This window comes from Lutra lutra, chromosome 1, assembly GCF_902655055.1.
Source record: "Lutra lutra chromosome 1, mLutLut1.2, whole genome shotgun sequence".
Classification (NCBI taxonomy): Eukaryota; Metazoa; Chordata; class Mammalia; order Carnivora; family Mustelidae; genus Lutra; species Lutra lutra.
The window spans coordinates 71,016,866-71,033,190 of NC_062278.1; the positions used below are offsets into that span (position 1 = coordinate 71,016,866).

Here is a 16,325-nt window from a genome sequence, read left to right on the forward strand (position 1 = left end):
TATGTTCAATCTCGCCTAATGAGGTGAGTGCTTTTACCAGCCCTGTTTGATAAACAAGACATCTAAGCACAGGGACATTAAGTAATTTACGTAAAGTAACATAACTAGTTCATTTGGTATATTAAGGTGATTAACAATTCATCATGTACATTATAAAGACCATCAACTTATCAACATGTGTGTTGAAACTGCTTTCATCGGTTTATCCTTCACCATTTATTTGTGGTGACTCTTGCTTGGTAGGATTGCGGGACTCTGTTGCCATTAAATAAATTGGCTTTTCTTTTCTGGTTTCTGCTTGATATCTTAATCACCTAAAGAACACTTTAAATAGATACAAATAGATACAACAAATGCAAACATTCAAACAGTATAAAAAGATACAAAATAAAGAGTATATTACATTTCCCCCCTTTGTATAAATCAGAGTTCTACAAAGCAAAAGAATCTCCTTTAACTATTTATGTTTTTTGTTCTTCTGATGACTGTCATATGACCAAATAATATGGATATACCTCCCTTTCTTAATTTATCAAATCCACATAGTATATATTGATTTATTATTATGAGCAATGTGACATTTTAGTTAACTTATCCCTTCCTTTCCCTCTCCCCTCTTCTAACTAACTCCCAGGAGTGTTATCAATTTTGGTTGTGAGTGACTTTATAACTTTAAGTAATATACTTCAACCTCCATTTCTTGATTTATCAACTTTAGACAGTATGCCTTAACTAAGTGCTTCATTCTTAATGGGGGAAATCACATGTGAAAATGGTTATTCTCTATATTCCTTGGATCATAAAATGCCATATTTATAAAAGAATGCTTCACTAGAAGCAGGTCTATCCTTAGTCATTATAATGAAGGCAAAGAGATCTTTGTAAGTACAATGAAAGATATTGATATAAATGGTTATATAAATTATATGTATCCTTATATAGCATAGATCACATTGATTTTAAAGATTATAGAGTCCAACTATATTGCTTTATTTATTGCTCGGAATAATTTTCTAATGTATATAGAACAACTGTTTTTACATTTCACAGGTAAAGAAATAAGTACAGAGAGTTTATAAGCATGTACAGTCACTGTTGTGGTCTTCTAGGTTTGGTTGTGTTTTGTTTCTGTCCCACATCCACTTCTTTTTTGTGGCAATATCACTCTGAGCAATATCCCACCTCTCCCCAGGATTAGTTTATATGCCTCCAAGTGAAAATGAGTACATTATTATTATTATTATTATTTTGAAAATAAGTACATTCTTAAACCCATGAAGCATGTGACTTAGACCTGAGCCAATGAATGCAGAACGTTCCCCTGGCCACAGTGGGTGTGAAATGGCATTATAATCTGTAAGGTGGACTAAGATTTGGACTGGGAATAATGGAACAAAGATGCTTGCTCCATTGTCCTGAAGGAAGGTACAGACCTCAGAGATGTTGGCAGCCAGCTTGGGACCAGGTGAGGGAGCTAACCCTGAAGAAGCTGAGGAAAAAAAGAGTTCCTGCTCATTTCAGTGAGTCCTTTGCTGCCATTTCTACTCCTGTTATTCAGTCACATCAGCCAACACAAATTCCCTTTTTGCTTACAACAGTTTGTGTTAGTTTCCTGTCAACTGTAATAACTGCACAGTTAATCCACAGCAATCCTGACACCAGCTCTTTTGACTTAAATCTAGGACTCTTCGTACTCCACCATACTGCCTCTGAAAGTAATGTCTTTGTTCAGTATTCAAAAACACACGTCCTTCAAGAACCTCTTCAATATGTCTTTTTCCTTCCTTCATAGCCTATTAAACAATCTTTAGAAATGCAAAGCCATCATGTGGAATTCATTCGTTTATGAACCAGTATACATTCTACATGTTTGGGCACGGCATTCCCTACATACTTAAAATGACAGTATGGGTCAGAGAAAGACAAGCTAATTTCAAATTTTTTGTTAAATAAAGTTACTTTCATTTTAAAGTGAACAATTCTGGATCATTTTAAGCCATAGGGATACCATCTACCACCTGCTGTCAAATATAAGAGTTGTGGTCATCAAATTCGATTATATGTTAGTTGTCTGAAACTCAGAGCACATTTAACCTAAAAAAAGTATCATAATTTCCCATTGGCTTCTTAGACTAGCACAGAAAAGTTGACTTAATCTAAAATGTGGCTAAATTACTATGTATTTGAATGAAATGCTAGAGCACAGTATTGTCACAATACTAACAATTAAAATTTTAAAAATACTAAAACTGAAAGGATGATCCTTAAACAGGAATATTTAATGATGGGAGATGGGAATGTAAATGACACTGTGTGGCCATCCCGAAGGAGCTCTGGAGGTAGTACCAAGGGCCATAGCAGTTGATGATCTGAGTTCTTCATTAAACTTGATCTCATATCAAAGTGCATAACTTTTCTTTTCCATGATACAAGAAGAGCTTTATCACTATTCTTAAACTTCAAAACTATACAAAGACAGAACTAAGAAGAGGAAAACACAAAAGGGATTTCATTTGTTCTTTTTTTTTTTAGAAGATGTATTTATTTATTTTAGGGAGAGAGAAGGAGAGCATGCATGTGCCTGCCGGAGCATGTGCATGAGTGGGGGGAGGGGCAGAGGGAGACAATCCACAGGCAGACTCCCCACTGGGAACACAGTCTAATGTCGGGCTCCATCCCTTGAACCATGACATCATATGACCTGAGCCAAAACCAAGAGTCAGATGCTTAACTAACTGAGCGCCCCAGGCACCTCTCATTTTTTCTTTTAATATGCATTGCAATCATACAGACTCTGTGTTCAAAAAGTTACTATCTTAAAAAAAAGGAAAGGCAAATACAAGTGTAATCCCAAGATTGCCCTGCTATGCTGGAAGGGAATTGATAGAGGTTCATGCAGGGCTAGATTAGGGACTTAACATGTGGGCTAATGGTTCCTGACGGAGACTCAAGTGGTGAAAGACCTGATTAGGCAGAAACAAGCTGAGGAGGAGTGAACTCTGTGCCGGTAAAGCATGAGTTACCAGGCAGAGAGCTGTGTCTGAGTGCTATGCACAGTTTCACATGAAGGAAGAGGAAAGCGAAGAGACAAACATTTGAACTTCTGGTCTGAAAGTCATGCGAAACTTTTAAATAGGGCTTTTCTAAGGAAGCAAGAAGGTAGTTGGATGAAAGAGTCTGGTGATGGTGCATAAAAAGGAGAGGGAATATGTGTGGATATAAATAGGTATATAAAAAGATTGTCACGTGTGCTGGAAACTAAGTTTAAAAAGCACATAAGCAAGTGAGCAAAATGAAGAGTACAACATAGTGGAAAACTGCACAGTCTGGAGGACGTGGCCAGCCACAGATGGCGCTGGAGAGCAGACAGTGCAGATCCGGGATGGTGCAGGTACACACTCTCAGTAGAGCTCAGGAAGAGGCCAGTGGGGTCCAGGTGCACCAGGTAGAAGAAAGAGCCTAGAATTTGAATGTGTGGAAGTTTCCATGCCAACTATTTCTAATTTAGTTTTCCTTTTACTTTAAAGGTGGAACTCTTTGGGGTCACTCTATGACACCTTAATTGCCAAATTTAGAAAACATAAGATTTTGGCTAGAATGGCAAGTGTCTTGTCCCTAGTAAGGAAGAGATCCTACCACGGTGGGAAACACTTCTTAAGTCATGCAATACATGAGTAGGTGAGAGAAGAGGCACTGCCATAATAATCATGTATTGATCTGAATAGATAATAAATAGACTGTTTCAAATGCCCCTGAGATCTATACACGACAGCATCAACATTCATCACTGGAGTCTTTTTTTAGTGGGAAACTACTATGAATGATGGTGCTGAAAGTGGAAAGGCCAAACTCTCCCCTGGTTGTAGCTGTGTGACTCTTTCCCAAGCTCATTTGTGCTTTAGTGGTTTCGTTTTACTTGGCCTTTTACAACTTGGCAGCCCAGGAGGCAAAAATGAGGGACTCAGCAGATTTAAACAATTTTTACTCCAAATGTTCCTTTAATACTCCTATTTCTTGGACAGAGATTCCTGATGTCCTAATTAATCGTTCTTGGTGTTTTCTTTAAAAGCATCCGTTAGCATTTGTGAATCTGCCATGGCTTTTGCTCTCAGTTTCCACTCACCAATATTTTCCTTTAATACAGGAAAGGCTCCTCTCAGGGCCAGGTGAAATACAAGTTTATCTGAAGACCTTGCTTAAAAGTTGCTGAATTCACTGGCAACTTTGGTTGGCAGCCTTAAGAAATGTGAGTTAGCAGAAGAAGAGTAGTGCTGTTCTGTTGTTTCTTACTCTGAGATCAGGCTTTTAAACATCTTTTGTTACTTCATAATACATTTTCAAATGCATTGGAAGTGATTAACACCCTGAATTGAGTCCTATAGTCACATTTAATTGTCAGATAGCTATTTTCCTTTGGGGTATTTGACAGTTGCCCAAAATGTTGGTCTTAATCTAAAACCAAGAAGAGACCTCTGACATACTGAAAGCCACCAAAGTGGCATTTATTAAATATAAATGGCAAGTGTCTAAAGGGGAGGTGAGGAAAGAGCACTAGTTCCCATCTCAAAAGGAAAATTCTTCTAGGATCAAGGGAAAATTACATTAGCATTTAGTTGAAGTTCCATTAGTTTCACATATCACATGAGGATTTAAAGATGTGTGTGTTCTGATAACACATTACATCTGCACTGAGAAATAAAGAGTAGTCTGACTCTCAGTTTCTATCTCCAATTTGTCAAACTTACTATAAATACAATGGTTAGCAGTAGTCCATTATTGGAAAATGGTTTGTATAAGGGAAAAAATTAAATGATAATGATTTAAAATGAGGGAAGCTCATATGTTCATTTTAGGAACTCTAATTGAATTAGCTAAATATATGCACCTGAGGAAAAGAAGTTACCCCTCCCTGAGTAGTATCTTGTAATAGGTTGGAAACATGAAACTCATTAATAGTGTTAAAAATTAGGTACCTAATGAATTATACCCATTATTAGAGATTTTCTGTGGTAACACTTGCTTAAAAATGAGAAATTGCCACATTTCTGTGACATAAGAGAAAAGATACTTTAAAGCCACCAGGAATTATCACCAACTGGAAGCATATTTCACATGGTCAAAAAAACAGAGGCCAAGTTCTGGTACTTACTATGTGAGGACAATGGCCACTGCATCATTCAATACGCTCTCCCCGAACAGGAGTGTGTACAGGTCAAGGTCGACGTGCAGTTCATGGAAAATGGCCAGCACTGTCACTAGGAGGAAACACACCCACACATGCAAAGTTAGCTAAAACACAGCCATGGATTTGTCCGTGGTTATGGTCACCTCTAGAAAGGATTCATTAAATGCTCTTGTTCTCAAATCCATCCTTGGTATCCACATTGGACCGTCATTAAAAAAAAAAAAAAAAATCTGATGAGCCACTCCATTGCTTAGAGATTTCTCTGGGCTTCCACTGCTTACAGAGAAAGTTTGAGCCACACACTCCAAGTCTTCTATAATCTGCACCCTGCTTACCTTCCAGCATCTCCCCCGGTATCCCCTGCTCACCCATTGCTGCCTGCCTCAAGTCACACTGAACTTGCCATAATTTCCCCCAAATCACTGAAATCATGTAGTTTTAAAATTAACTTTGCATTTTGATTCACTTTCTCAGAGCAGCAATTTCTTTCCCATCCATGAACCACCATTCTCCCCATTCCTTAAATGCGCACACACATACTCACACATATGACTTCTTGTTCTCCCCAAACCCCATTCTTCAATTTTTAAAAACCTCTCTAAGTGTCTCCCAGGACCCCATTTCCTCAGCAGAAATCTGGCTCACTCCTTTTTAGTCCCCATATTTGAATCAAATCGCAAAACTTATCACAGAAGACACTGAGCTCCCTGGGGACAGGGCACATCTTTGCAACACAGGGTACTTGGCAAATGCTCAGTGTTTGATGCATGGATGACTGAGTGAATAAATGCATTAATGAATGAATGTTGTTACATGGCCTACTCCTGTGAAGGGAGAGGTGGCCAGTACCTGGCTGTCTTAAAGATTATACTCATCTATAAAGATAAACCTTGTGTTCCTAAGAACAGGACCGGAGAACTTGTTTCTGGCAGCCTGCTGCATGGCTACTCTATGCACACATATTCTATGGAGCCTTGGAGCATACGTTAGGACAGTAAATAATCACACACTGATTATCTATGTTCATCAAAACCATTCAGTGTCTTGATACTTGAAACAGTTATGCAAAGTGTGAAAAGCAATCATTAGGAAAATGATCCATTGAGTTGATTGCCAAAAGGATGATTGGGAATGATACTGATGGTAAATTTTTAAGGCAGCGTGGGCATTTTCATTTCTGTTCTTTCCTTTTTCATGGACTGTGAGGTTAGTAACTATGTTGTATAAAAGAATAGTGCTATGGGGAACAAAAGCTGAGTTGGAAGGTTTTGTAAGTAGAATCAAGAAGTTTGGTACTTGTTCTGCTGCAGTGGGGAGCCAGGAAAGGATTTTAATCAGAAGAGAGACAATCTGATTCTAGTTTTGGAAATAAAGCACAGGCAGCAGGGCAGAGGGCAGAATGGACATGTGGCTAGAGGCTTTCCCAAATGTTCTACCAATAAATGAGCTGTACTGAGATAGAAAGAATCCTAGAATCAGACTCACAAACTCCTGTACATCCTGCTCTACCCAGCACATCCACCATCCTGGGTTCTGATAGGTCAATGGCCACAGTGGTTGTACTTCACTTATTCATTGATTTTTATCTCCCTTGTGTGTCACTAGCCCTTAGGACAATGCTACAATATAGCAAGCCTTTAATGAGTGAATATATAAAAGATAATGTCAAGAGAGGACATAGCAAGAGAGACTGTATGTCTAAGATACTTCGGACGGAGAATTGATGAGTCTTGGTGTTTGAAAGGTAGCAAGGAGTGACTCCGGGTTTCAATGCTAGACAATTAGTGGTTAGGGCTGCATAAGAGAAATTAGTTTGTGGACAGAGGAATCCAGTAACTTTGGTTTGGGACATGTTGACTTAAAAAGGTTGAATTTCAAATGGAAATTTCAATAAGAAACCTGGAAACAAAAGGCTGAAACTATACAGAGTTAAGGCAGAAGACAGAATTTGGGGGTTATAAGCATATAGATGAAACATAAAGCTAAAAGAATAGCTAAGAACCTGGGCAAAGTATATAGACAAAGAAGAGAGTTCATGAGAAATTCTTAGGGACATTTATAGTTAAGGGGTGAATGGAGAAAAAGAAGCAAGAAAAACACATGTGATGTATTTGCCAAACCTGACCCTAAGCAAGAACAAGTTAGCTGGAAACCACATTCATCATGAATTTCTGTAGATAGATTTTTACTTACTGAAAATTATCCTGGAGGAAGGAATATTGAACTCAACAACCAGCTTTGGGATAGAAGAGACACCAGCAATAAAATGTTATGAATTAGCATGACAATTAGTTAGATCCCCTTTTGCCAGGGATAGAATAAATTTTATTATTCTAGCTGAATAGGTCCTTAATTATGATAGGCAAAATGGCAGAGATGTACTCTCTAGTAGTGGGTAGGTGTTCACATTTGCTACAACCCTTAGTCTTTGCAGGTAGTGGTAGGAGGGGATGGTAGCAATTATCTCTGCTAAGTAATCTCTCTCCTTCTTGGATAGAGTCAAAACAAAGAGGCTTCATCTTGGGGGGGGGGTTGCTGTTAATTAATAACATTTTCCTTTCCCCAGGATCCTATGGAATAAAAGTAAAGTTATTCATAAACTACAAAATTCTATCATGGCAGCGTTATTGTTGACTTTTGTCTCTGTAGTTACTTGTATTTCTAAGCTCTGAAGTTGACTTGCAGCTCATCTGCACTCCCAGAGAGGTTTCCGAGGCCCACAAATTGGGAAGAAAAACCTGTGTTCCTCCCCCCACCTCCTCAGTTATGGGGTCCTCTCTGTGCCGAGAGGGACTCTTCATCTTTCCAGTAAGAACTTCAGGCTTTTGGAGAGAAAGACTTTTAATTGAATATCTAGTTTTGTTCAAAAATGTTTTGGCATTCCCACAATTCCTTTTGCACAAAGAACTGAACTCTACTTCATAAGTGATACCCCACACAAAAGAGAAAAGCTATTATTTTGCACATTCCTATCTACCCTGTAAAGAAAAGGAACAGCTTCGAAATAAAGCCAGGCAGTGTATCCTACAAGATGGAATATTTGCTGGGACCACAAATGAATTGAATAGGTGAGTCAGGAAATTAGCAACCCACTCTTGCTGCTAAGCTTGGAACTCTTAAAGAAACTCATTTAATTAGCTCACTGGCAGGACTTGTTCTTACACAGAATGTCCAAGACTCTGTGGCACCTTCCCAGGAGACAATCTCTTGGAACAGTGGTGGACAAGCTCACACCAGCTCTGCCTATACCTGGTTGGGTTTGTAAGGACAACCTGGTTGTCCAAGATTGACCAAAAAGCAATGCGACTTCTGAGAGTATGAGGAGAACACCCTGGACACCATGTAGATAGGAAGAAGTGGAGATAAAATCCAATTTCTTAAACCTCTGATTTTAGCAGGGATTTGATCTTATTTGCTTTTGTCACATTTTAGTTCCACTTATCTCTTTGTGGCAAGTTCCAACACTTCATTTGGGGCTCCTGCTCCTCCATACACCCTCTCTCTCCCTGACTTTTTAGCTAGAGAAAAACCTACTTTGTCTCTCAAACTGGTAGGAAGGGATACAAGCACATAGAAGCTTATGCTTAAATAGACAAGTACACACAGACATACACACAAACGTACACACAAACATACAGTCCAGGTGAGAGTAGTGGATGCCTGAGAAATGCCAATGAATCATTGGAGATTTCTGAGAAAATAAATAACTGCATCAAGCAAACAGCAAGGAGTAGTGGGGGGTCATGAATGATGAGGCAGTGGTGTGGACTGCACTTCTAAGAAGCTGGTGATGAGGGATGGAGAGAGAAAAAATAGTAGCCTATGGGGTAAAAAGCCAAGGGAGACTTTCTCTTAGATTTCTAATTTATAGGTTGAACAGAATAAGCCAGAAGAAAGAGAGGTTGAAGACAGGAAAAAGAAGGGGAACTGCTGGGTCAAGGTCAAGAGAAGGCAGAGAACAACTGAGAGGTTGAAAAAAGGTTGTTTTCTTGTGAAGCAAGATCATTTGCTGAGAGCAAGAAGACCAACGCATGAATTAGAGGCTAAAGGAGGATTGAAAATGTCCAGAATGATTCAAGTTTTATGAAAAATTTTATGAAAAATTTCCAAGGTCATATATAGGATAACTCTCATTCTTCAAGAGAAAAGCCCCAACAATGAAGTAATATATTTTGATTAATTCCTTCATCATACCAAGAGTCTTGTCCCCTACTACAACCTTATTATAGCATGAAAACAAACATTTTCTCATCTCAAATATAATAAGCATAACTGGACCTGTAATACAGATAATGACTACTGGGTCCCATCAATACATCCATATGCTGATTCTTAAAAGTTGTTTTCCTTTTTTCTTTCTTTCTTTCTTTCTTTCTTTCTTTCTTTCTTTCTTTCTTTCTTTCTTTCAACTGCTGGTGTTTTAACTGACCACTTTTCCAATGCTCTTTATCTTTCAGTCAGTTCTAAGTCTTCGGGGTGATTTAATAACAGTCCCTTCCCTGGGATCTCGATTAGCAGTTTTCTGACCCATATTTTTTTGGTGTTTTACAAGGAATTTAAATTTCAAATGATATTTTAATGCAGCAGCTCTCAGCAAACTAGCGCAAGATCTGCCTGGGTCCATGAACAGCTCCACACAATAGTTCTTATCCCTGTTGTTCTAAGTTATCACTCAGTCTTGTCAAACTGCTGACTTTCCCTGGAGAGTACTCTCTGTGGTTTTCTGTGCAAATCAGTATGTATGACACTTGTCCCCAACACATGGAGAATCAAATATCTCAGGCTTGCACAGCAGAATTGTGTCAGACCTGGCAGGTGGAGAACCCTGGAATTCTCATAAACAAGGTAGCATTTTTCCAATTCCAAAGTGAGTATTGTGAAAATGTATTTTTTTTTTTTTCCTCAGAGGGTTGATGGAGGAGGAAATACTCCTGCAAGTTTCCCCACTTTTCTGAAATATTGCAAATAGTGAGATTTCAAGAAGAGGCTTCCAAAAAAATGAGGTATACTGAATACAGCCTGAAATACTGGATTTTTTTTTTTTTTTTTTTTTTTTTAGATTAAACCTTCTCAGTGGAGACTTGGCAGCAGAATCAGTACATAAATTGGTTTTGCCAGTGAAGCTCTGCTAATCATATTCCAGAAATACAACTAGAAAACCTCAGCCTTCTCAAATAGATCAGAGAAACAATACTAGATCTAAAAGCTAATCACTAGAAGTTACTTCATTGAGGTAATTCCAAATGAGAAGTTACATAAAACATCATGAATGATTTAGCCTTTAAAACACTGTAATTTTATTTTGGCCATCAGTATGATATATCATTTTGGTACAGAGTTAGTAGTGGAGAAAATACTATTTGCAATCACACTAATATAGTCTTCTTCACCAATGATCCTTGGGAGAAATAAGCCCTCACGCCCCAAGGCAATGTTTTCAAAGTATCATCTAGGGACCCCAGGGGGTTTCTGAGACCTATTCAGGAAGATCCCCAAGGTCAAATCCATTTTCAGAGTAATGTGAAAATGTTACTTGCATTTTCCATTCTTAATCTTTCATCTGTGTACAGTGGAATTTTCCAGGGGCTATTTGAGGCGGGATAGTGCAATTGAATGCAGAAGCAGATGTGAGAATCCAACTATCTTCTATTATAACACACATTAAAAAAATGTAAAACAATGTAACTTTTCTTAGTACATTTTTTTTTTTTGCTTTGGAAATTAATTTATTTTTCATAAAATATATTATTTAGGATGTAAATGGTTTATGATTATTTCTTTTTAAAATTATTTTTAGAGAGAGGGCGGGGGGAGGGTCAGAGGGAGAGAGAGAATCCTACCCAGGCCCCTTGCCCAGCATGGAGCCCAAAGCGGAGCTCAATCTCACGACCCTGAGATCATGACCTGAGCCAAGATCAAGAGTTGGATGCTTAACCGGCTGAGCCACCCAGGCACCCCTATGATTATTTTTTTATTATTTGTTTATTTGACAGACAGAAATCATAAGTAGGCAGAGAGGCAGCAGAGAGAGAGAGGGAGAAGCAGGCTCCCCGCCGAGCAGAGAACCCTATGTGGGGCTCAATCCCAGGACCCTAAGATCATGACCTGAGCCGAAGGCAGAGGCTTTAACCCACTGAGCCACCCAGGCGCCCCTGATTGTTATTTTCAATTAACAAAATATGTTTTTAAATTTTTTAAGCTTTAATATGGTAAATATTGATAGATATAACACACATAAACAAAAACTCCTTGGGGTCTTTCCCTAATTTTGAAGAGTTGTAAAGGGCTTGTGACAACAAAAGTTTGAGAAGCACTGTCCTAAGGCATTTGTTGTATGTAATGAATTAACTTATATTCTATGCATTAAGCTAAGTAAGCAATATCTTGTAAAGAAATGAAAAAATAGTCCCTCAAATAATTTTCTGCAGAACTTAATTCTCATGTTGGATTCCTGTTGAGTAAGCCTCCCTGGATCTTATTATCTCTTGTCACAGTAACAAGCTGACTCTTTTGGCATACACGTAGAGGATTTCTATGAACTCTTAAATGAGAAAAATTATTCTTTTCACATTAACTCCACTAGTACACTTCTGGAATCACATTTCTGTCATTAGTACTTGTACTTATTTAAGTCCCTTTTTCAAAATGTAAGTGCTTAGTGGACAGAGATTGTTTCTTCAGTGTGTAGGTGCATAATCAAAACACTAACAATCACACATCTCTTCCTTGACTTCAAATAGGGCTGAATGGTGTTCCAGAATAATTTACTTTCTCTTGTGCCTAAAAACCAAAAGTAAGGTCCTTAGAAGTCACTGAGAGTATATAAACATCATCTGAAGATCATGACATTTGGCATTGAGAAGAAAAAAATAAATAAAATACATAAAGATTGAAAAGAGAGAAACCTGGGAATAAACCTGGGGTTGAGGGATGTTTTCCAGATCTTGTATTTGGGAATTTATGGGCTGAAATCTGCTGACACTTTAGCTAGTACTTTAAAATTTTTCCCAAAGGTACCTACAACAGGAATGTTCTAAATTTAACATTAGCACAGAACATAAACATTTAATGAAGACCCAATTCTCTCACCAATGGTGTTTAATGAGCCATGGTGCAGTTTAATGGGGAATCTGCAGTGTGCCCAATATCTGAGAGAGGATGCCTCACCCTGTCATACAAGGATTCTCCAATCAGGATTATTACTTATGCATTTTGCCATTTAAAAAATGAACATGGTAGACAGGGTTTGCCTACAAATCACTAAATAAATTCAGAGAAAAGCTCAGTGGATTCATAAAGCAGCTAAAATTTGGATGTGTCCCAAGAAATCAACATTTTGGGGTAAAGATATCACTGTGACCCATTAAATCTAACAATTGTAAGGAAAGAGATACTTGTATTAGTCATGATCACAGTCACATCAAATAAGTGGGCCTCCCAAACAAATTTTTTGCTTGCTACAAAAATATATGAAACAAATAGTGTCATATACTATCATTTCTCAACTTGTGGATCAAAACCCTGAAAGAAAATATGGGAAGATTTCAAAATGAAGGGTGAATAGTCCTGTTTCTAAGCAGATTAGCAAAACTGCTAAGAGTGAACAGAAGTAATATTGAAAAGAGTCAGCACTGAGCATGTGAAAGAGAAAGGGGAAAAGAGACATGAGGAGAGATACCATAACATTAATCCACTCGTTCCTGTCATCACTCTGTGTGGTAGGCTGAATAATGTCTCCCAAAGGAGGCTATACATTAATGTCTGGAAGCTGTGCATGTATTACCTTATATGGCAAAGGAGACTATGCAGACGTAATTAAGTTTACCTTAAAACAAGTACATTATGTTGGATTATATGGGTGGATCCGAGTCACATGAGACCTTAAATGCACAGAAACTTCTTTACCTGGAGTCAGAGAGATACAGCTGAAGAGAAGACAGAAAAGAGACTTCAAAAAAGGAAGATTTTATGTGTGAGAAAGATACCATACACTGTTGCTGACTCTGAGATGCAGGAGATTACCTACAAGGGCCAAAGAGAGACTTCTAGGAGGCAAGAGTGTCCCTAGCTTTCTGTCAGCAAGGAAACAGGGACCTTAGTCCCACAACTGCAAGGAACAGATGCTTCTGGTCACCTGAATGAGCCTGAAAGTGGATTCTTCCTACAGCTTTCTCTTAAGAGCCAGCCAATTAACACCTTCATTTTGGCCTTGTAAGATCCAGAGTAGAGAACCTAGTTGAATCAACCTGGACTACTGATCAATAAAAGTATAAGATAATAAATTTGTATTGTCCTATGCTGTTTGTGGTCCTTTGTTATGGCATCCCTAGCAAACCAATTCACTGCCCAGGAATACCTCCTCAATTCCCTTCTCACTTTACCAACTTGTCCTGGGCAATCTCATCCATACCCAGTCATCTTAATTTCTAGCCCATTCCTTTCTCTCTGTCAACTACAGACTCTCATATCCAGCCATTGCCAAGACAACTCCACCTGGAGTTCTTCTGCTGGGACAAACACTTATTAAGCACCAACTGTGTGTCTGATGCTGACTGTGGGTATTCCCCAACCCCCAGCCAGCTCCAGTCAATCTGCTGCTCTTACTCTTGAATTACTCAGAAATGGCATTATTACCAACCAAGAAGCTCTTTGTTTGTGTTAAAAAAAAATGTTGTGATTTATCTCATTTGCAGTGGGAAGATCTCTGGACTTTAGAGGATATGATATCTAGAGGCAAGCCACACTTTGCAGTTCAGTAGTTTACAAGGTCAGTCAAGGAAAGAAAAAGAAAACAATTCCAGAGATGCTATATTATATCAGATATTGCAGCTAGCTTTGTCATATCTGAAATTTTAGCCCTCTATGGTCATCCTTTCTGGACTGGAAAATAATATAAGAATGCAGAAGTTTTACTGTAGATAAATGCATTTTCTTATATGAAAGCAGGTTTTTTAAAAAAACAGATAAATAGCTTGCAAACATTTTAATTTTTCTCTGAATTTTTTCTCTTGGTAAAAAGTTGATCATCACTGGTTATCAGTTGTTCATCTATATATTCACTGATGACTTTTATAGTTTCTGGCAAACAGTAGACAAGTAATTCTGTTGACTAAATGAGTGAATGAATGAATGACTCCTGAAGGTCATGCACCATGTAGCTAACTCCTTGAGGAATAGACCAGCTCCTGCCTCTCTTGTATTCTCCCACTGTGATCAGTCACTTCTTTGCCCACTCACTGACCTGGCAGCACTTGTTATAAAAAGCTGTCTCCATTTCAGTTCAAAATAATAAATTGAACAACACAGTGTTTTTTGTCCATAGTACCCAGGTAAAAGGTCAGTCTCTGTCCTTTCTTGGACATGTTCTAGGAGGGAAGCCACTTTGCAAGGAATTCTATAGCAAGTGGCCACTGAGAGGCTGTGTAGGGCAAGAACACCTAATCCCAATTGGCTACTAGTGGGTGCTCTCCTGGGTCCTCTGGGCATCTCATTCTTAAGGAGGCACTCACTTTCAGAGCACTGCAGGTGCTAACTCTGCACTTAACACAACCCTAAGAGTAAGTGCCATCTTCAAACTGACTCTAGTTGCCTTACTCTTCCGTGGTTTTGACCTCAGTCAGCCAAGCTGAGCCCTAGAGGGAGCCAGACAGCTTCTTGTTTAAGGAAATACTCACTAAGAAATTTCCAAATCCAATTTGCCACAATGTGCAACATCTTTGTTAGCACATAAATGGAACGTGTGGCCTGGACGCTGACTTTCAAAACTTCTGCCCTGCAGGTCTGTCTTTGAGTATTGCTGGGAATGAACTGCTTTCATTTAAACAGCCATTCTGTTCCCCAAAGCAGCGAGCCAGAGAGGTCTGTCAGCCACAGCTGTTCCCCAGCTGTCCACAGAGCTGTTGAATTGCTTCAAATGGTTTTTCAGTGTGTTCTTGAAATCCCATTCTCAGAACACCTGGAGTCTTGCTTTATCTACTTTCAATATCCTGAAGCATTTATATAGTAGGTTGCCATCTATTACCTTCTCCAATTATGTTCTGTGGAGCTGATTTTCCATACCTGGGCTTCCAACATCTGAGGAGAGACCTTTGAACTAAGACCTTGCTATTTACAACTTTGTCCCCATAGAGATAAGGGTTGGAACTTGACTCTGATGTAAAACCAACCCGTGTTCAGATCCTAGCTATGATGCAAATAAACTTGGTGATCTTGAGCTGGTTAACCTCACTAAGCTTTCAGTAACCTTTGCCAGTACAGTGGAGATAAAAATATTCCCTCCTTCATATGATTTTGGATAACAATGAAATGGGATAATTCATGTAATGATTCTGGTAAATTGTAGCTCAATTAATGGTGGGTATGATTACTGTTATTCATGTCATCAAAAACCATCAGAGGGTTTGTCCACTGTAAGATGGAATGATACCTTCTACCTGTGTGTTTCTTTTACCCTCAAAAATTACTCAAGAGAGACAAATGGATATTATTAAGCAGAGAAGCGATGGAAATTTTTCTCTACCTCTCTCTCACACAAATTGCCCCTTGAATTTCAGCACTTGGAAAGAATACCTATATATTAAGTAAATACTGGGCATTTACTTTCTCTTTTGGAGACTCAGGGTTCCCATCTAAAAATGAGTTTGAATGAGTTTGTTCTTAAGGTCCTTCCAAAACTAAAATTCTATGGCTCTTAGACTCAAACTCCAAACTAAAGACTCCAGATGTAGAGTGTACATGTTTTCCTAATTATGCTGATGTAAGATAGGTGGGGGACTGAAATCAGGGGTTGCACAACAGCAAAATATCGGCTTCAGGCAAAATATCGGCTTAAGGTGAGGGAAGCTCTGAGCCTTCTCAGTCCCCTCCCATAAGAGTGGTACAGGGCTCCATGGGGCCCTTTCTCTGTGCTGCTTGGACTACCACTGCCTTATCTTTTAACTTGTATCTACAGCCCCCATTAAAGATTTTTTTAAAAAGATTTATTTATTTATTTGGGGGGGGGTGCAAAGGGCAAAGGGAGAAGGAGAGAGAATTTCAAGCAGACTCACACCGAGCATGGAGTCTAAAGGTGGGGTCAATCTCACAGACCCTGAGATCATGACCTGAGCCAAAACAAAGAGTCAGATGATTAACTGACAGT

At 38.7% G+C, this 16,325-nt stretch overlaps 1 protein-coding gene across 4 annotated transcripts in view; it reads right to left on the bottom strand.

Annotated features, from left to right (window-relative positions):
• The window catches only part of SLC9A9 (solute carrier family 9 member A9), a 577,794-nt gene that overhangs the window by 388,019 nt on the left and 173,450 nt on the right, over positions 1-16,325 (bottom strand). For all 4 annotated transcript variants that reach the window (XM_047727082.1, XM_047727072.1, XM_047727098.1 and 1 more), the window contains exon 6: positions 5,150-5,255. In XM_047727082.1, the coding sequence (XP_047583038.1) occupies positions 5,150-5,255 (106 nt within the window). The remainder of the gene's footprint in view (positions 1-5,149; positions 5,256-16,325) is intronic.